The 20,508-nt window shown below is 42.7% G+C and overlaps 1 protein-coding gene across 5 annotated transcripts in view; it reads right to left on the reverse strand.

Annotated features, from left to right (window-relative positions):
* Positions 1–20,508, reverse strand: part of CPB2 (carboxypeptidase B2) — a 107,401-nt gene that overhangs the window by 18,822 nt on the left and 68,071 nt on the right. For 2 of the 5 annotated variants that reach the window (XM_033947894.1, XM_033947898.1), the window contains exons 2-6: positions 14,311–14,386; positions 9,477–9,601; positions 9,266–9,374; positions 6,615–6,716; positions 2,864–2,968 (exon numbers count right to left, since the gene is read on the reverse strand). In XM_033947894.1, the coding sequence (XP_033803785.1) occupies positions 2,864–2,968; positions 6,615–6,716; positions 9,266–9,374; positions 9,477–9,601; positions 14,311–14,386 (517 nt within the window). Of the gene's footprint in view, positions 1–2,863; positions 2,969–6,614; positions 6,717–9,265; positions 9,375–9,476; positions 9,602–14,310; positions 14,387–19,490; positions 20,188–20,508 lie in introns of those variants that run through there. The other 3 variants (XM_033947897.1, XM_033947899.1, XM_033947896.1) reach the window with 3 other exon arrangements.

Here is a 20,508-nt window from a genome sequence, read left to right on the forward strand (position 1 = left end):
GTTATTTTCATTCTAAAATGTTCTACAGTGTTTCTGCTTGATTAAAAATACCTTAAAAAAAGAACTTTCTGGATAACTAGTTAATTGCCAAATAAAGCTTCAGCATGGTTAATCTGATAATCGAAAGTGTTTAAATGGTTTTCATGAACGTCAAAATAAATTTATAGTTCTTTGCTTGCATCATTTTGAGATTAATTCTAACCCAGGCACTGTTTCCCCTGATATTTAGGCTGCAGCAATCAGCGGTTTTTTTAAAATGCTGGCTGCCACGGGCTTTTGTACCTAGATATTCAGCCCTGATATCTGTATACAAGCTGGCATTGAATATCTGAATACAGGTTGGCTGGCATGATTTAACTATGTACCAGTGATCTTTAGACCAGTAACTAGATAGGTAATTTAGGATAGCCTTTTTTCTGTCCTAACTTCAGGGTATGCTTACTAAAGAATGTTAAGCCCATAATATGTGATAAAAGGATTACCATATGAGTATATTAAGGTGTTCTGTGGTAATATACCTGTTAGTATGTGTATTAGGAAATTTTTCTGGGAGAAGGCATGATGCGGGCATGGTATGGATGTGGAAACATAAATCTGTTAGCACATCCTTGTTAACGCATGCTAATGGAAAACAGCTCAGTTAATGCTGGATTACAAAGGAGTCACTAAGGGGCAAATTCTATAAGAAGCGCCCAAAAGTTAGGCACTGAAATAGGCACCGGTCAGCGCGATACAAGTAGAATTGGGTGCTGTTTAGTGAATCACGCTGAGTGGCACCTATTTTGGAGGTGCCCAATAAATAGGCCCGCTCTAGGCACAACTAAAAGTTAGGCGGCCATGTGAGCACTTAAGCACGCTTAAGAGCAGCGATTCTGTAACAAGGCACCTAACACGAAGCCATGCCCATGCCTAACATGCAGAACACCTATTTTTTTGAAGGCTGCCTAAATTTTTAGAGGCGCCTTGTTACAGAATCGCTCTTTCTTGATAGGCGCCTAAGATTCAATTATTGCTGTTTACAAAGCTTAATTGAGCTTGTTATTCAATTTACTTAGGCGCTTATCTAGTTGGGCGCCTCCAAAATAGGTGCCTAACATTAGGCACCGGTTACAGAATTTGGGCCTTACTGTTCCCACATTTAAAGCTTGCAATTAATGTGTACTAATGACTACATTAGTACATGACTTGCATAAAACATTTCTCTGCAAAGAATAGAGTTAGATTTATAGTTAGCATGCACTAAAATCCTTGTTAACTGCAATTCCTAATGCCCTTTAGTACACATACCCCTTTGGCTAGTTACCTGGTCAGCAGACTGAGGGAAAGATTCTCAAAACTTTGAAGTAAAAACTGACGGGCCGCTGTCGCAGCCATTATTTTAATGATTTCAAAAAGGCGAGTCATTCTCCAAAAAATGTGCATGCAAATGAGGTTGGCGGAGAGTAGCGGAGGCTCGCTAAATTTACTTGAGATGAGTCGCTGGTGATAGCGATCGGCACATGCACAGAAAACGCCACAAAAGAGGCATAAATGTGCGCATGTGCCAGAAAAAGCAATGCCGTAAGGGGAAGGGAAGGGAGAGGAGGGGAGATACAAATGTCGGCTTTCAACACATTTTCTACATGTGCTCAAGACGTGTGCTTTTGATTTCTCCCCCCCAAAACTACTATAATTCATGTAAATCTTATGATTTGTTTTTAATGTGAAATTTAATCATGATCCACATCCAGAAATACATAAGACACATCTATAATGCACGCCCTCAAGAAACATGCTTTTATTCCCCCCCCCCCAAAAAAAAAAAAAACCCCTACTATAATTTATGTGAATCTTGTAAATTTTTTTTCATGATCCACAGTCAAAACACACGCCTGAGATACGCTTTTCACAGTACTGGCACCCCTGTACCAAAGCTGACACTGCGTTTGGAAAATCACTCAGCGATGATGAAGAATCACCCAGAGTGCTCATTTAAATATTGATGAGTCCATTTGCATGGTAGAATCAGACACTGCTAGGAAGCTTGGAAAAGACCACGGTAGCTGTTTTGATAAACTGCCACTAAAATACATGCACCCTAAACAGGCTGGAGCAGGTTTTGCGACCGCGTTAAAGGCAACATTTAAGGGCTCCTTTTACTAAGCTGCGGTAGCGTTTTTAGCGCGCGCTAACCCACGCGCTATGCGGAGAAACTATCGCCAGCTCAACGGAGGCGTTAGCGTTGAGCGTGCGCGGCAATGCAGCACACGCTAAAACCACTAGCGCAGCTTGGCAAAAGGAGCCCTACGTTTTGAGAATACTCCCTTGAATGTGTGCTCCACAGTTGATTTGGTTAGATAGTCAATGGTATTATTCCAATACTGCTGATGAAAATCCAGGTATGGACCTGGTCAGCAGGACATATGTGGTTAAGAAGCATAAGTACCATTGAATATTGACCCACTCTATTTCTAGCTGTCCATTCAGTATGTTGCTACTGAAAAGTGGACCCAAAGTGAAGAAAAGTACTTCAGTCCATAGCTCTGAGATCAGACAGGAAAATAAGGAGCCACTGCGAGCCCAGGCGGAGTAAGAAACTATAACAAATGAAAGTTACAGCCTCAGCACCCTGAGGTTGTGGGTTCAAACCCATACTGCTCCTTGTGACCCTGGGCAAGCCACTAAATCCTCCCATTGCCCCAGGTTCATTAGATAGATTGTGAGCCCACTGGGACAGACAGGGGAAAATGCCTCAGTATCTGAATCAAAAAACTTACGTAAACTGTTCTGAGCTCCCTGGGGAGAACGGTACAGAAAATTGAACGAATGAAAATAATTTGTTTAATCTCACATGCAGGAATAAAATGTTTAGTAATATACTCACATGCCCAATGAACCACTGGCAAAAAGCGGGTGCAATCCATTCCCTGGCATGGATCCCACAGTCTATCCATATGGCACCTACTGCTTTTTTCTCTTTACCAGATAGCTGAGAAAGAACCAATGTGCTTCATGAGCATGTCAAAGTGGAAGTGAAATACAGATCTTAGAGAGAAACAGAATAGTTAAGGCCTACCTTCTCCTATACCTCTAACTTGAAAGGGGGTCCCAAGGAGACTAGCATTTGATTGCCTAAACTAAATAATACTTGGAAGGAGAAGGTTTATGATAGCAGGACAGACAAATGCATGAGAGAGAGATCTGCATATAATGGAAGTGACAGGTATGCAAATCTTTCTCATGCATATTCATTAGGGATATCCTGAAAACCCGACTGTCTGGTGGTCCCCCCAGGACAGGATTGGGAACCACTGGTCTAAAGTACTCAGCACCAAGGACTGCACAGTCAGTCTAAAAGATGAAAAGTTGCCAGATTTTCCTCTTTAAAATAATTAGGATACCTGGTCCCTGTTCTGTCTCCAGCCCCGCCTCCACAAGGACCTCCAGTTTCCTTCCCCGAGCTCGGGGCCACATCTGGAGGGACTCTGCATATGTACGGATGTTAACGCAATGACATCACGCGCATGCTCACTACTATCTACCTATATTCTGCTTCTACCTGTACTGTGGGCCTTAATTCAGCATGGTTGATTAAAGCAGCTAGCATGAAAGCAGTTTTGAAATTAGTTTCTACATATTTAGCGGGGATATGTAGTCTATTTTAATAGCACACAGGAAAACAGCAAGTGGTGGCTGACAATGGAGTAACCGCCGAAAACAATCAGACAAAGCTAAGTGATTATTCTTAGTTGGTATGTAATACGCATTTACTTATGGGCGGTTTGGGACATATTGAGTGCTATGATAGTCCCATTAGCCACCACTGCTCATTCCTTTTGTGCACGCGGTGGTTGGTCTGAGCACTTCACTAACAAGTGATTGTATGTAATATATTTTGATACATGAGATTCAAGAAGTCACTCTGTGATAAATTGTGCACGTTGGCTTTATCTGACACAGAGTTATTAAGTTTGTAGTACTCCCTTTTTTTATTACCTAAATTTGGGCACCATTTAAGGAATCTAGTTCTTAGAGTACATGGATACATTTATATCAGATTCAGAGCAGGGATTAATGTGTGTGTTGGTACTTGTGTGCTCTTGAGGTTGGTTTGAGGAGCCTATGTTATAGACAGGTATAAGCCTATTTCATAAAGGCAATTCAGGCATCTAAACAAGTATTTTTGGGACCTCTCACATAGGCATCCTCTGCTCTTGATACCTTCACTCTTCCTATTTCACATTCTGTAAGGCATGCCAAACTCCAGTCCTGGCTGATTTCTACAATCTGCTATTTACATTCCTGTGCCTGATCTGCAGAACGTCTTTGGCTTAATTCCTGCACTCATGCCGACTTCGTGCATTTAAAATTAATTCTGCTGACCTCTTTCCAGTCTGCCCTTTCACTTGCAAGACAAGACTACTATACCCGCTTGACTAACTCTCTTGGATCTAACTCTTGCAGTTTCTTTGCCACACTCAACTCTCAAGGTTCCCTTACCTCCAAGCCCTCCTTCGCTTTCTCCCCAGACTAGGGTTGCCAGATTTTCCATCTGGTAAAGGAGGACACATGACCCCTCACCCTGTTCCACCCCGGGACCGCCCTGCTCCAGGTCCGCCCCATTACACCCCTGGGTCCACCCCATTATACCCCAGCCCCTCCCAGTTCTGCCCCCCAAACCCAGCCCCACATAAACCTCGTCTCTTCGGGCCGGGGCTGGAATGCATCTGCGCATGTGCAGATGCACTCCAGTTCCGGCCAAGCTTTTTAAAACCCGGACAAACTGCTGGGTTTTGAAAAGCCGTCTGGACGCCCAGACTTGTCCTCTAAAAGAGGGCATGTCTGGGGATCTCTGGACGTCTAGTAATCCTACCCCCGACTATGGTTGAGTACTTCCATGACAAGATTCTCCTGATTAACCTCGAGTTCTCAACCAAATTACCTCAACCTCTTCCTCCTCCAATCTGCTCTGTCAGCCCTCCATTACCCCCTGCTGCTTTTCATTGCTTCTCTGATATCACTTAAGAAGAAACCACACATTTTCTTTCCTCTTCCAAACTCACTACTTATTCCCCTGATCCCATTCCCACCCATCACCATCTCTCCTACTGTCATCCTCTCTATCTGCCATATACTCAATCTATCACTCTCCACTGCAACTGTGTCCGATGCCTTCAAACATGCCATAGTAGCACCACTCCTCAAAAATACCCTACTGGACCCTGCCTACTCCTCCAAATATTGCCCAGTGTCCTTCCTCTCCATCCTGGCAGGGAGAATCCCCTTCAGCTGAGTCAGTTCAGCTGATGGGGATTTCTCTGCCGTGATCAAACAAGGTAGTTGGGTACGTCTACAAAACTTGCTTTTGTGCATTTTTCACGTGGATGTTTTTATTTTTGAAAATGGCCAAAAAAAGTAGACTTCCTAAGGATCAAAACTTATACCTAGGCCATTTTCAAAAACAAAAGATAGACATCTGGCAGCTTTGAAAATGGACATTTTTCTCCTGGGTTTGTGGACGTCCTGCCCAAAATGAACAACTTTAGACTTATACGTCCTATCGAAAATGCCCCTCCACGTGTTTTAGTGGAACCCGCTCAGAACTGTGGATGTAGCAGGATATACATTTTTAAATAAATAAATAAAATAAATGTTGTGGCAATAGCTGACTCCACAACCTCGGAAATTCAGTGCTAACTCTTAGCCGGTTAAGTACCTTATTGAGCACTTAACTGGCTATGGGTTACCACATAAAGATAAGACTGACATTTATGCAGTCCCATTTATGCAATTAACCTGACCAATTTAAGTTCTGAATATTAGAACTTAATTGGCCAAGTACTGACTCCACCCCTCAAAATAACTGGTTTTGAGTTTTATACTATCTGGTTATTTTCAGCAGTGCTAACCAGTTAAGTGCTGCTGAAAACAACTGGTTAGCCTCGAACAGGCGATTTAGCCAGCCAGGAACCATTTCTGGCCAGTTAAATCACATTGAATATCAGCCCCCATAACTTTTAAGCTCTTAAAGAAAGATGAATTTTTTGCTGAAAGGTTTGGCTGAAAGTAGGACACAAATTTAGGATTCTAACTTAGGAACATTAATTTAGACTCTCAGCTTTGTTGAATATTGGGCCCTAAGTATTCATGTGCTATAGCATGTAATTTTCTAAACCACAGAAACTAATGCCCGGATTCTGTAACAAATGCCGTTGTCAGCAGCTGCGTTAAAGCAGCAGCTGATCGTGTGTCAATCACGTGACGGCACCGGGTACAGAATCGCTCCTCCGGCAAAGGTAGGCATTGAAATGTAGGCCAGAGTATTCCAGGCCTACATTTCCAGCGCCTACCTTTGAAGTGAATCGCACCTCCGTAGGCACTTTAGGCCGCCTAACGCCACTTCTGGGGTTAGCCATGCCCACAGTGATGCTACGTGGCCTAAAGCGCCTATGGAGGTGTGAGTCTGGTGCCAATTTAAATGTCATTTAAACAGCGTTTTTTAAAAACTGAGCTTGGACATCTACTGGTGCCTAAAAATTCTGCGCCAATTAGAGAATCTGGGCTGAATTAGCTATACACATCAAGAGGTCTCATTATAATTCCAAAGTTACAAATAAGAAAAACATTGGCTGTACCTTCAAAATGTGAAGTGGACGTTTCTCTGCAGAAGACCCAATGAATATCTGCTGAAGGAGATCAGGATGTCTTGCAGTCATTTGTCCCATCCAGGAATAAATCTACGGATTTGTGGCAAATTACTTTACAGTGTAATTTCTTCATCCACGATGGTTTCAAATGTTTGGTTATGCACACATTTTCTTAAAGAAACGTATGAACACACAGCAAAAATTGTGCTATCAAGAGTTTCCAAAATAACTGCTTAACAGTAAAAGGTATAACTAGCACCGGGAGAGTATGATATTACTGCTTATTGATGTTTTTGAAATACTCTGCAATATATAGTAGGTAAGAATTATTTTAAATGAGCATTTTTTTCATGTTGATAGGAACAGTGGATAAGACAAATTGAAGTTTGTAGAAAAATGAAGAGACAAGAGTGATTTGGCTACCAACTGCTGTGGCGCGTAAAAAACTGAGATTTAAATCAGGAGCGCAAGGAGGGAACTACCATGCATGCTCAAAAGCTTAGTTTAAAGGAAGTAAGGGAAACTTGCTTTGATATGTTCACCCCCCACCTTCCCCCCCCGAGGCCCCACGAGAACCGGCATTGCTCCCCCCGAAGGCCCCCCTCGCGATCCGGCACCCCCCGCCGCCATCGTGCACCCCCCCGCCGCCATCGTGCACCCCCCCGCCGCGACCTGAGATCCCCCAACCCACCCGAACCCTCTTCTTACTTCCAGTATAGCCTCCGCATCGGCATCGGCACCGGCACCAGCATGTCCTGTGCCCGAAAATCTGCTTCCTGTGCCGGGCCTTGAGCATGCGCGCATGCTCAAGGCCTGAGAGTTCAGGTTGAACACTGGAAGTAAGAAGAGGGTTCGGGTGGGTTGGGGGATCTCAGGTTGCGGCGGGGGGTGCCCGATGGCGGCGGGGGGGGGGGGGCCGGACCGAGAGGGGGAAGGTGCCGGTTTGTGGGGGGGAGGGGGCGCTCGTACAGCGAGGCAAGCTCGGTTTACGAGGCACCAAGTTTGCGAATGTTTTGCTCGTCTTGCAAAACACTCGCAAACTGGTGCACTCGTAAACCGAGGTACCACTGTATATATTTCTTTTCACTGTAATTTGATGGCTAGAAGTTGTCTGTAGAATCAGCTTTGATGCTTTTTATGGTTTTCTCTTCAGTCCCCCCCCCCCATAAAATGCATTTTCCCTTTGTGGTTGACACTATTCTTTAAAGTTATTCTTTCTAGGTATTTGGGATTTCATTGTAACAAGTATATATTAAGGAGGTTAAGGATTAAACCAGTATGCCTCTGGAAGCACACAAGGCCAGCAGAATGTAAGCAAATGTAGCACTCTGTGCCATTCAGTAATTAGGAAATACTTTAAAACCCACTATCTCGCATTCTAAGCAGGAATGCAAATCAGTTTACATACATTTGTACGTACACGAGGATTCTACATATAGCGCTCAAAATTGTGTATGGAAAGTTTGGCATGTGCCCAATTTCCATATGTTTATGTTTTATTAACATTTTTGATATACTGCTTAAAGAAAGCCAAAAAAACCCCCCAAAAAACTCTGTGGAGTGACGATGTTCTAAAATGGACTTTATTTGAAAGTGTCAAAGTTCCAAAGGTACACTGAAATCATCCACATAAAATAATTTCATCCACATAAAAATAAATCATCCACATAAGAGCCTTAAAGGACCTTAAGCATATTACAAATCTAAGCGGTTTACAATAAAATACAGATACTTCAAACTTCCCTATCTGTCCTGAAGGCTCACAATCTAGCTAGCAATTTAAATGAATAATAAACCGATTAGTGCCAATAATTGGGCATTAATAATCAATTATCGACTTTAGTTGGCAAACAATTAGAATTTATACTTGCATCTTGCTAGAAGTATTCTATAAAGATGCACACACAAATTCTAGTGCATGGATCTGAAAAGGAGTGTGGCCATAGGAGGGGCATGGGCATTCCAAGAATTTGTACACACTGTTACAAAATATGCCTCATCGGCACATAATTTAAGTACAAGGATTTACACTTCTTTGGAGTTTTATTTTGCAGGAATAGGAACTTCATGACGATTTGGAGTTCCACACTTGACAATCCCACACTTTTGTTGACATGGTTCAATCAATGATCTGAAACAATGTCAGAATATAGTACAGCGATTCTGCAAATTGGCACTTTGCAAAATAAAATAACACTTTTTTCAGCTACAGTGGCAAAATAACGCTCATAATTTAGGAAGTTGGTTGGGCTGAGAACTTTTCAGCACCCCCTTACAAACAGAACTTGTCCCAGCACAGACATCTGGAGCATACAATATATGGTGCTCAAATTGGAATGCCATTTATAAAATGATGCTTAGCACTTATTTTTTTCAATACCAATTTTTTAGCGCCATATATATAAAATTTGGTCCATTATGCACAAACACATCAAAATTCACTCTAAATTCCATAAAACATACAATAATGTTAGTAGTGAAATACTACAAGGAAGTTTAGTAAATACAACTAACTGCTTGCACTAGCAAATAATCAGATTTTGACTCTATCATAATTTTGGCTGTCCCTTAGAAAGTTTCATGGAATATTAATGATAACAATAGTTATATAATATTTAGAAGGCTGGGATCGGGCTTACCTCCTCTAAAGGATGATACTGTTCGTAATAAGATCCAGAAGAGCGAGGGGCAGCCGAGCTATTGACCGTCTGCTTTTCAATGACTGCTTGCACGTCTGAAACCAAGATGCTAAACAGTAGGAAAGACCAAAGGCACAAAGTTTAAGATGCTACAAGTTTTAATATTTACATTCAAGGTTTTCTTTACTATGAACAAAAATATAAACCCTACTTGTAGTGCATGGAGTTCTGGTCAAGCATGTCTTTAACCTGGCTTACATCAGACACATTCACGTAGAAATGAACTTCTTTTGTCTTCATAATGTGCTCTGGAGAGTCAGGCTGCCAAAGGACAACCTGGGAGAAAGGAAGGGTTGAAGAATATAATTTATAAGAAAATACATAAATCTTATCCAAGATCCTACAATTAACATCTGTTTATGGTTTGATGGCCTTATTTATGAAAGCTTCTTCATTTTACTGTAAGCACAAAAGAGGAGACAGTCTTAACTGGAAATCAGACAGTCCATATAAACTCAAGCCTACGAAGACCACAAGCTACAACTTCCCAGAAATCAACTGGATTAACGCTAGGAGGTTGGTGGTGGTCAGGCATCATCCAGCAAGGCTACAGGGACCCAAATGGGTGGATATTCAGGCTAGCCTTACCAGTTTTGGTGACTGTTTAGATCAGGGGCTCTTAACCTGGGGTTGATGGACCCCTAAGGGGTCCATGGATGGATCTCATGGGGTCTGTGAGGGTTAGATAAAAATGAACATTTATATTCACCATACAGCTCGGTACTGTTGATTTTTCTCGCAGATAACGAGAGAGTAGATGTAGTAGTAATGGTAGTAGAAAATGTAGTAGCAGTAGATCTGTTTTAAGTTGAAGAAGAGGATTGTATTTCATAATTATACTGAGTAACCATTACTTTTTGCATAAAAAAAGGAGTGGCTTTTTTTTTTTTTAGTTTACTTTAAAGTTTAATAATTCTTTGAGTAAGTCATTTATGTATGAGAAAATCAAATCTCGATAAATAAAGTACATTAGATTCATTGCATGAAAAGTTGTGTTTATGTGACTATTTCTGGGCTTTCATCGGATTCTTAAAGGGGTCTGTGTCTCAAAAAAGGTTAAGAATCACTAGTTTAGATTATTGCACTGCTTTAGTGGTAAGACAAGGTGGTAGAGTGCATAGGCAGCGGAACGCTGTTTGGTTTGGGGAGGCCCAGGTGCTCCGCCCTAGCCACACTGGAATCCAAGCTCCTGCCTCCACCCCCTACCTCTTCCTGGCGTTGTACTTTAAATCTTCGGGGCAGCTGCTGCACAGCTTCAAGTGAGCAGGCCTGACCCTGGAAGTAGAATGAAGGATTCTGGGGCAGGCCTGCTCATTGATGCTGCATGACGGCTGCCCCGAAGATATAAAATACAACGTTAGGAAACATGTGGGATGGCGGGCACCAACCAGTGACTGCCAATTTTGGGGGAGGCCATGGCCCCTGTGGCCTCCCCCATTCTGATGCCTATGGTAGAGTGTTGATTACATATGGAAACCAGTATATTCCTTAACCCAGGTCTGGAAGAGCACCATTGAAGAAGAGAACAAAATGTGATTTGGAAAAACAGCAATATTCTACAAGATGTCAAAGAGAGGAGTCTAGAGATTATAATATTACAGTATAAAGTAATTATTTGTATTATAGCAGCCACTGAACAATGAGCGAGAGAGAGTTAGTTCTACAATTCTAGCAGTGCAAGTGCTTTACAATGGTGAAAGTAGTTTGTAAGTTTTTACAATAAAGCCATTATCTATTCTCCTGTTAACTTGTGCCCTACTAATAGATGATGCATTGAAGAATTGGAATGGAATTGCCTATAAGTGGTGACGTTTCACAACACAGACATAATGGAACACATAGCAGTATGACTTTTAGCAGAAAAAGGCACTGGTTGCTTGTATGTCTAAACAATAATGGGGCAATTCTATAACTTAACACCAAGATGTAGGTGCCACAATAGGGCAGGGTATGTTTAGCACTAATTCTATAATAGTTTCTGGACACACCCAAGCCATTGTAGAATACTAGTGCTAAGTTACTGTGGTGTGCCAACTTATGTCATGTCAATGGCTGATATAGGTTGGCATACCTATATCTAATCTAATCTGGTATTTCTGAGTCACACTATGCCTAAACACGTTCAAGGTGACTTACAATATTTTGATTTACAGAATGAATATACTACTTTGTAGTAGTTTGAGGAGGTCAGAATTATGGATAGGGTGATAGAGAAGAGAATGGAGGTTCTTTGACTGTACTTGAATGTAAACCACCTAGAAGTCGCAAGATTGTGGCGGTATAGAAGAATAAAGATTATTATTATTATTACTGGTAAAGCATTTGAGTAGAGGGTGAGATTTAGTGATATTGATTATTTTGAGCTAGTTGACCACGGTGTTTGCTTTCATAGAAGAGTGTTTTTAATTTTTTTGGAATCTGTTATAGAATGTTTCCATCCTGATGTCAGTCGGGAGGTTGTTCCAGGTCTTAGTGCCAAGATGTGTGAAAAACGAGTCAAATACGCATTTGTATTTCACCCCTTTTGAGATGGGAGGAGCAGTTGAAGCAATTTCAGTTTTCTATTTGAGGTAGACCAGGAGCTGACAAGTAAGATTATGAGTGGTTCAGCAGTTTTTGCATATAGGATTTGAAACATTATGCATGATAGTTTGAAGGTGATACGATGTGCGAGGCAGATACCTACAATGTAGACATGTTTCGCAGTATCCATTGTGTCCCGATTGGCTGGTGAGACAGTGGCAGGATGCCTACTGCCGCCTACAATTGGGACACTATTTGTAGAATCAGCCCCAATTGCATGCGCAATTGCCATTATAGAATCTGCACTTAGGACTAGATTCTATAAATGGCACCCAAATTTGGGCACTTAAAAAAAAGAGTGCTAAGCACTATTCTATAAACCAGCCCTGCACAACCCGCGGCCCGAAACGGCTCTCACTGTGGTCTCTCGCCCAATATGGCTCTCACTCCCTGATCTGGCATCTTCCACCTCCTCTCAAACCAAAACCCAGTGTTCTCCCTAGCGTCTTTTAGTCGGAAGCTACGCCCGGCTAATTTAGGTGAGCGCCTAGCTGCCTTCCTCCAATGACACGCTTCCCCTCAGGAGTAAGTAACATTTTGAAAAAAAGTTCCATGCCGGCATTTTCTCTTATGTTACATTCCCTTCCCTCAGGGCATCTCTCCCACACTCCCTTAGCAACACAACCAAGGGCCCTGCTTCGGGGTCTGTACAGTATGGCTGACTTGCCTATGCGGTACGGCGCCAGCGTTGCCTGATTCGCTGAAGACCTGCATGTTTTCCCCCTGGTCTCACCTTTAAAAGTAATTACGGCAGCCTGCAGAGGATTGCCGGTGCTGTAGTGAATCTAGTAGGCTGCCGGCAGCCTCTGCAACACATTCCCTCTGCCACGGATCCACCCATGATGTCAGAGGAGGGGCAGGACCGCGGCAGAGAGAACGTGCTGTGGGGGCCGCCAGCAGACTGCTAGGTTCGCTACAGCACTGGCAATCCTCTGCAGGCTGACGTAATTACTTTTAAAGGTTGGTCCTCGACAAGCAGCGGTAATCAGTAGACAGACGGCCCCAGCGAGAAGACTGTGAAGAAGCCTGTGGGTGCTGCTGGTCCGACGCTCCTCTGCAGCAAGGTATTTATGGTCTCAGTCGGCGGGGATAGGTAAGGAAGGATGGAAGATCAGAAGGGGTTCGGCTGCGCATCAGGGGCAGGACAGGGGAAGCGTGGCTGCCTACGACTTGGGCTTATTTTCGGGGATAGGGCTTATATTAGGACCTACCCTGAAAATCATGCTAGGGCTTATTTTTGGGGTAGGTCTTATTTTCGGGGAAACACGGTATATACATAGATGCACTTTCCTCAGTTCAGGTGTAACTTTGTGTCTCTAAAATCCAAATGGAGGAAGAGAAACCCCTAGTCATTCCTGCCTCTCAAGGTTGGTATTTCAAAATGATACCAGGGGGCCCCTGTGGATGAGCTATTTTGGAGTATAAGCTTTAGAATAAAATGGTACTGGCCTCACAGCTGGCTGGTACTATTTTGAAATAGGTACCCAGTCAGGCCTGAGCAACCAGGTGCTAATCTTTCCCTATCTGGGCAATGGAAACCCTACAAATTGGGTGATATGTTTCCAGGGATTGATGGGGGGCATATCCTAGGGACCTTGAATTTTATAACTATGTTGAAACAGGGATTTGTAAACAAAGGGGAGAGGTGGGGTCAAGTTGGACTGGGACTGGTGGCTGTGTATTATGAAAATGAAATGATAGTACATCCCTATTCAATATTCAGTCTCCCTCTTGCAATTTCCCATTATTCACTTATATTTAACTATGTTGAATAATTATGTGCCACCTTCAGATCTGATCATCTCACTTATCGATCCCTTTTCCAGATCATGTATGAATATATACTAGGGGGTGCTGAAATGTTCTCATCTCAGTCAAGAAAGGAATGACGTGGAGCCATGAAACTTACAAGTTATTCCAAATATTCACCCCTAAGTTCAATACACTTGGCATATTGTGTGTGAAGTTTCTGTAACCCTTCCAAAAAATACTCTGATGTCTGGTTACTGAAATACTTTTCAGCACCTCCTTGTACACAGAGCTTGTCCCAGCACAGACATCTGAAGCACTTCATTATTCACCAGCCCTCTCTTTTGGGAAAACTATTTCACTCTACCAATTCACACTGGAACAATACCTCCGGTCCCTGACTTCTTAACTTCCTGAAAAGCCTCTCATGAGGGACACTGAAAATCCAAATACCTCGCAGTTACCCCTTCAAAGAATTCTAACAGTTCTTTCTGATCTCTACTTCATGCAGGTCTCAGCAATGGTTTAGGTCAAATTATGGGAATGTCCTGTCCACTTTCAGCAGTGAAACTCTCTGACAGTCTAATAATGGAGTAAAATGACAAGTACCTGTGAATGACAGGGATCTAATTTACATGTAGAGAGCAAATTACCTCAAACATGGTGGTTAAGTCCTTGAGGAGCTCAACTTGTTCATCAGACCGTGGGCAAACTGACAAAACCTGATCACTGGTGTGAAATGTAGATGTTTAGAAAAGGAAATAGGTTTCAGGTACAATGATTACATAGGCAGACATTACAGAAAGCATTGAAAGGCATTTAATACAAAAATATAAAACATTGTAAGAAATCTTAATCAATCAATAAATATATTCACAGGAAATATTAGTGTCTCAGATGTTTTTCATCAGCTTCCACATTCTGCTGGAATAAACATAGATATATTGTATACAATATATATATATATATCTATATATATATCTATCTATCTATCAATAACAATAAAAGGCTAAGCGCGCATGCGCTTTTCAAAGATCGTGATTCCTGGTGGCGTGAAGTGTGCTTCTGTGTCACATCTCACGGCGCCTGCGCTAGCTGGAGGCACGTATACTAGGGATTCCTCCCGCTGCTCTTCAAAGCGGCCTGCTGAGGGAGAGAGAGAGGGCGGGTCAGAGGGTGGAGTAACTCAGGGCAACGCCCCCCCATTTCCCGGTGCCCGGGCTGCTGCTACTGGTGCTCCAGTCTCCCCAGTAACTGTCTCCAGGGGCAGTAAGCAGAGCGAGAGAAAGATCCCGGAGCGCTGCTGCTCAGGTACCGGGGAGGGGCCGAGAGGGGGGGGGGTCGCAATAACCACCGAAGCCCGGGATCGGCTGAACCGGGCAGCTGCAGGGTGCGGTCGAGGCTCAGTCTGTCTCGCTGGCGGAGCTTCAGACCCTTCCCGATGCAATGTAAGAAAAAAAAAAGAAAAAAAAAGCAAATCCAGGTAGGCGAAGGCAGGACGGGGATGGGCACTCTTTATAGAATAGTGTGTAGTGCTTCATTTGCACTCAGCGATGGGCATGAGAATTTGACACCAACTGAAACCAGGTGTAAATCCCAGTGATCAAGTTGGCCATGAATCTGCACTATTCTATAACACTGTGTGCATATTAAGGGAATGCCCCTGACCCTCCCATGTCCTTTCCATTGTTTTGCCCCTTTTGCTGAGCCACACAGAAATAGGCGCTATTCTGATCTTCTGTTTTTGCCCTGGTTTGGAGCCTTACATCTGTTAGAATGTTTTTCCATGCAGTAGTAGTGCCTAGCATTAGAAGCCATACATAGAATCCAGAGAATAGTCTTGGAACATGTTACCACATCAATACAAATGAAGGAAGAGAAATCCCTAGCCATTCCTGCCTCTCAAGGTTGATATTTCAAAATGATACCAGAAGGCCCTGTGGACGAGCCATTTTGGAGTATAAGCTGTAGAACAAAATGGCACTGGCCTCACAGCTGGTTGGTGCTGTTTTGCCTACCCAGTCAGGCCTGAGCAACCAGGTGTAAATCTTTCCTTATCTGGACACCAGAAACCCTACCAACGAGTTTCCCAAATGAGAGAGGCAGACTTAGATATTGTTGCTGTTTCAGAAATGCGGTTTAAAGTTTTATGGGATGAATCTAAACCAGGATATAATCTGTTCAGGAAGGAAGGATATTTATTTATTAGGATTTATTTACCACTTTTTTGAACATAAGAACTGCTGCTGCTGGGTCAGACCAGTGATCCATCCTGCCCAGCAGTCCGCTCTCGCGGCGGCCCCTAGGTCAAGACCAGTGCTCCAAATGAGTCCAGTCTCACCAGTTTAGTATGAACTTGTCCAACTTTGCCTTGAAACCCTGGAGGGTGTTTTCCCCTATAACAGACTCCGGAAGAGCGTTCCAGTTTTCTACCACTCTCTGGGTGAAAAAGGCAGTGCACAGCAAGAATAGACAGAAAAGGGGGGGGGGGCTAGGTATGGAATAGTAAAAAGAGATTTCCACAAGTCTTTTGTTTAAAATGTTCTTATATTTTCAAAGCTATTTTGGACACCATTGCACACTGAGCTTATTTGGACTGAAATGGCTAGAAATTGAGCTGTGTTAGCAATTTTATTTGTTGTTGTGATACTTTTTGAGGATGTATTATGTTATTATGTTTGAAATATTATTATTGTAAGCCACTGTGACACTTTGGTAACTTGTGGTATATCAAGTTAATAAATCCAATCCAACTTTGTCTATATAGAATTTCTTTATCTCTTTTCACATCACTGGCATTCTGAGCTGGTATCTTGCAGACATTATAGTGATTCCATATTCTTCCATGTTCCTCATTCCTTATGAGGCAATTGTGGTATATTTGTTAATATTTTCTTTTTGGACTCTGTGAACTGCTTTGTTGGACTGGGTATGAAAGGCAGTTCTCCAACCTGCAAATAAACTAAATTTGGGGTGCTTGCTGTCCAATGTGAAGACTGGAACCTTCTGACTAGCCAGCCTAATTAGTTATGGAAGGTAAGGATAGTGTCAGATAAGATTTGGAGAGAGGTTGTTCAAAAGTTTCAGCAAAGTTAACAGAAAATCAACAATTAATTGCTTCAGGAATGGAATGAAATACTGCAGAAAAACACTGTGGAGAGACGATGTTCCTGAAATAGACTTTATTGTTAAAAAATATATATATATAAAAGTCAACATAGCAATCCACATAAAAACCTTAAGGACCTAGTTCGCTGGAAGCATTGGACCCAGTGAACTAGGTCCTTAAGGTTTTATGTGGATTGCTATGTTGACTTTTATATATATTTTTTTAACAATAAAGTCCATTCCAGGAACATTGTCTCTCCACAGTGTTTTTTTGGTTTCTCTTGGATTCTTTATCCAGGGTTAATTTCTTTGTTTTCATGAGATACTGCAGAACACACTGTACAGAGTACAACCCTTTTGTTTATTGAATACGCCATATTCCAAACTTTGCCGTTGGTATACAGTACATCTATGTTATTGAGGAAAAAAAAGGGAATATAGAACATTAGAGAGCATGTGGCAGGAAGTTTTGGATGACTCTTCTAGATCAGCTTGGTGTGCACAGATGAGAAAATACAAAACGATCACAGGGACAGACAGTGTTATATAGGAACTAAGGCCTGGATTCTGAAACAGGCGCCATTCACGGTGGCCACTGTGTCAATCGTGCAACGATGCCAGCTAGAAAATCGTGCCTCCGGCAGATATGTGTTGGAAATTTAGGCCAGGGTTTTCCAGGCCTACATTTTTAGAGCCTATCTTTGACGGGAATCACACCTCCAGAGGTGCCTACTCATGCCTAATGCCACTTCTGGTGTTAGCCACATCTATAGTGGTGTTAAAGCGCCGGTAGCTGCCTCCAACGGAGTGATTCCAGCATCTTTTGTTTAGGTGCTTTAAACTTTACATTAATTGCTGTTTCAAATGGCATTTGCTAAGTAACCCCCTCTTTTACGAAGGCATAGCATGGGATTTAGCGCCGGCAGCGGCAGTAACTGCTCTGATGCTCATAGTGAGCGTCGGAGCAGCTACCGCTGCTGCCGGCACTAAAACCCATGCTATGCATTCATAAAAGAGAGGGTAACTTAGGTGCCCTAAGTTTAGGCGCTGGTTAGAGAATTTCCCTTTAAGTAAATGTAACTAATTACTGTACTTAAGTAAAAGTTTTATTACTTTTACTTGTACAGAAGTATGGGATAACATTTGTTACTTTCACTTTTACTGAAGTAATAATTTTGACATTTTTACTACTTTTACATAGTTATATCTGATGCTTGCAGTTAAAAGTATAAAGTAAAAGTGGAAGGGAGTTGTACCATATTTTTTGGACCATAAGACGCACCCTAGATTTAGAGGAGGAAAACAAGAAAAAAAAACCCATTCTGAACCAAATTCTCCCTGCCAGGCTTTGCACCCAACCCCACACTCCTTGCCAAGATCTGCCCCCTGTCCCCCCTCCCTGCCAGGCTCTATACCCTGTCTCCCCTCTGGTGGTCTAGTGGCTGGCAGGCAAACAGGGACAGGGCAGGCAGGCCTAGTGGTTGGCAGGCAGGCAGGCAGGTAAGGACAGAGCAGGCAGGCAGGCCTCTCCCTCCCCCCAAGCCTCCTGCCCCCTGCAGGCAGGCAGGCCAGCCAGTCCCGGCCTCATCCCCCGTACCTATTTTTAATTCAGCAGGCCCTGACCCCCCCCATACCTATTTTTAATTTAGCAGGCCCTGGTCCCCGTTACCTTATCTCAATTCCACTGCCCTCCCTCGCTGGAAGCGGCTGCCTCTCCGGTGGCATAGCGGAGCACGGGGCTGCCTGCCTGATCGGCTGATTTGGCTACCTCCTCTTCTTTAGCGGCGGTGCATGGGGCTACCTGCCCAGTCCCATTCCGCCTCCCATGAGAACTGAGTTCTCGCAGGAAGCGGCGCGGGACCAGGCAGGCAGCCCCATGCATCGCTGCTAGACAAGAGGAGGCAGCTGTGTCAGCCGACCAGGCAGGCAGCCCCGTGCTCAGCTCTGCCACCGGAGAGACAGCCGCTTCCAGCGAGGAAGGGCAGTGGAACTGAGATAAGGCACGGAAGATATAAGCACAGAGGATATAGAAATGAAGGGAAAGACGGATAGCAAATAGAGCTTTTCAAATCTGTTCTGGAGACCACACAGCTAGTCAGGTTTTTAGGATATGTACCAAGAATATGCATGTGGACCTCACAGTCTGAAATTTTGACTCTGACTACAGATTTGGACAGCATTTGTTTATGTCATTATACCAGGAAAATTAAATTGGGCAGCCTTATAGTTTCAGCCATCATGTTTCTATGTTATTGCTTCACTATGACGTTTTAAGTTTCTGTGAACCATAACTATGAAAATTCCCCCCCCTTTTTTTACAAAGTTGTGTTAGACTTTTTTATCGCCAGCCATGGCAGTATTAGCTCTTGTGCTCATAGACTTCCTATGAGTATCGGAGCTAATACTGCCACGGCTGGCAATAAAAAAGCCTAATGCAGCTTTGTAAAAAGGGGGATGGGGGGTAGTTATTCAGAAATTTGTAATAAACTGATTTGATTTTCATTTGTTGTACAGTAAGAGAAACAGAACCGTTTTTGAAACTTAACAGGTTTTGCAATTGATTGCTATGAATATAAGTGATTTATTTTAATGCCCTAAATACGATAAATCTTGTTAATCTATTTTTTCAGATCTTCATTTGCCCAGCTGACTAGATCATGAATATTGTCATATGAAATGAAAAGGTTGGACTTTAATTCAGAATAAAAAAAAGGCACTCATTTACCTTTCAAGTGTCAGGACATAATACCTTGCGCTGCAAAAGATCAAAATGAAAAACGACACATAAACCTTCATCTTCCAAAAATGTTGTGGTTGGCAGCTGAGGTCCTGTATTAGAATGATGGTGCCGTCTATAATCTGAAGAGATTTTACTGACCTTTAGAAGTTGTATTTGCACAATGGTTAAAATGTAAAAGTCTCTGCCCACTCTGTGATACTGCCATTCCACAACATAATTTGTTCTCCTCCTAACAATATGTTTTAAAGAAAACAAGCAGTAATGAAAAATCATGCAATTTTCTATCATTATGTAAATTTCTAAATTTATGATGACTATATTGCTAGCATAACCAACAGGTGAAAAGCTATTTAAAAAAACCTGGAACAATTCAGTATGTATGTGTGGGTGTGGGGAAGAATTAAACTATATTTGAGTCAATTTTCAGTCAGAAGCTGTGACGATTCCTATAAATGCCGAGTGCTGGCAGCTAATTTTGAGCCAGATATTCAATGCTGGGCCATGTCTGAGCACCAGTACTAAATATCTGGGTCACTGGTGGACCTGGAAGACATCTCCCAGATTCTATGAGGGATCTTCAAAATGTTTCCACACTTTTATTTGTTTTTAAACACTATTTATTAACCTGCCCCCTTCTACGAAGCCACGTTAGGCTTATTGCCGGTCGTGGTGGTATTAGCTCCGATGCTCATACGAATTCTATGAGTGTTGGAGCTAAAATGGCCGGGGATAAAAAAGCCTAATGCAGCTTCATAAAAGGGGAGGGGGGGGGTTAAATTTCTCAAAATGAAATTACATCACTTTTCCACATAACCACCCTGTTTTGCGATACATTTTTCCCAGCGTCCCTCTAACCACTTCTCCCGCCCCAACCATTTCCCACAAAGATATGAAAGTGTGGAAACTTTTTGAAGAACCCTCGTATATATTGCGCCAAAAATTGCATACTGAATTTTGGACTTATGCTCAACTGATTGACAAGCCCTTACCTAGCAATAATTGG

The sequence above is a fragment of the Geotrypetes seraphini genome, chromosome 6, assembly GCF_902459505.1.
Source record: "Geotrypetes seraphini chromosome 6, aGeoSer1.1, whole genome shotgun sequence".
Lineage (NCBI taxonomy): Eukaryota > Metazoa > Chordata > Amphibia > Gymnophiona > Dermophiidae > Geotrypetes > Geotrypetes seraphini.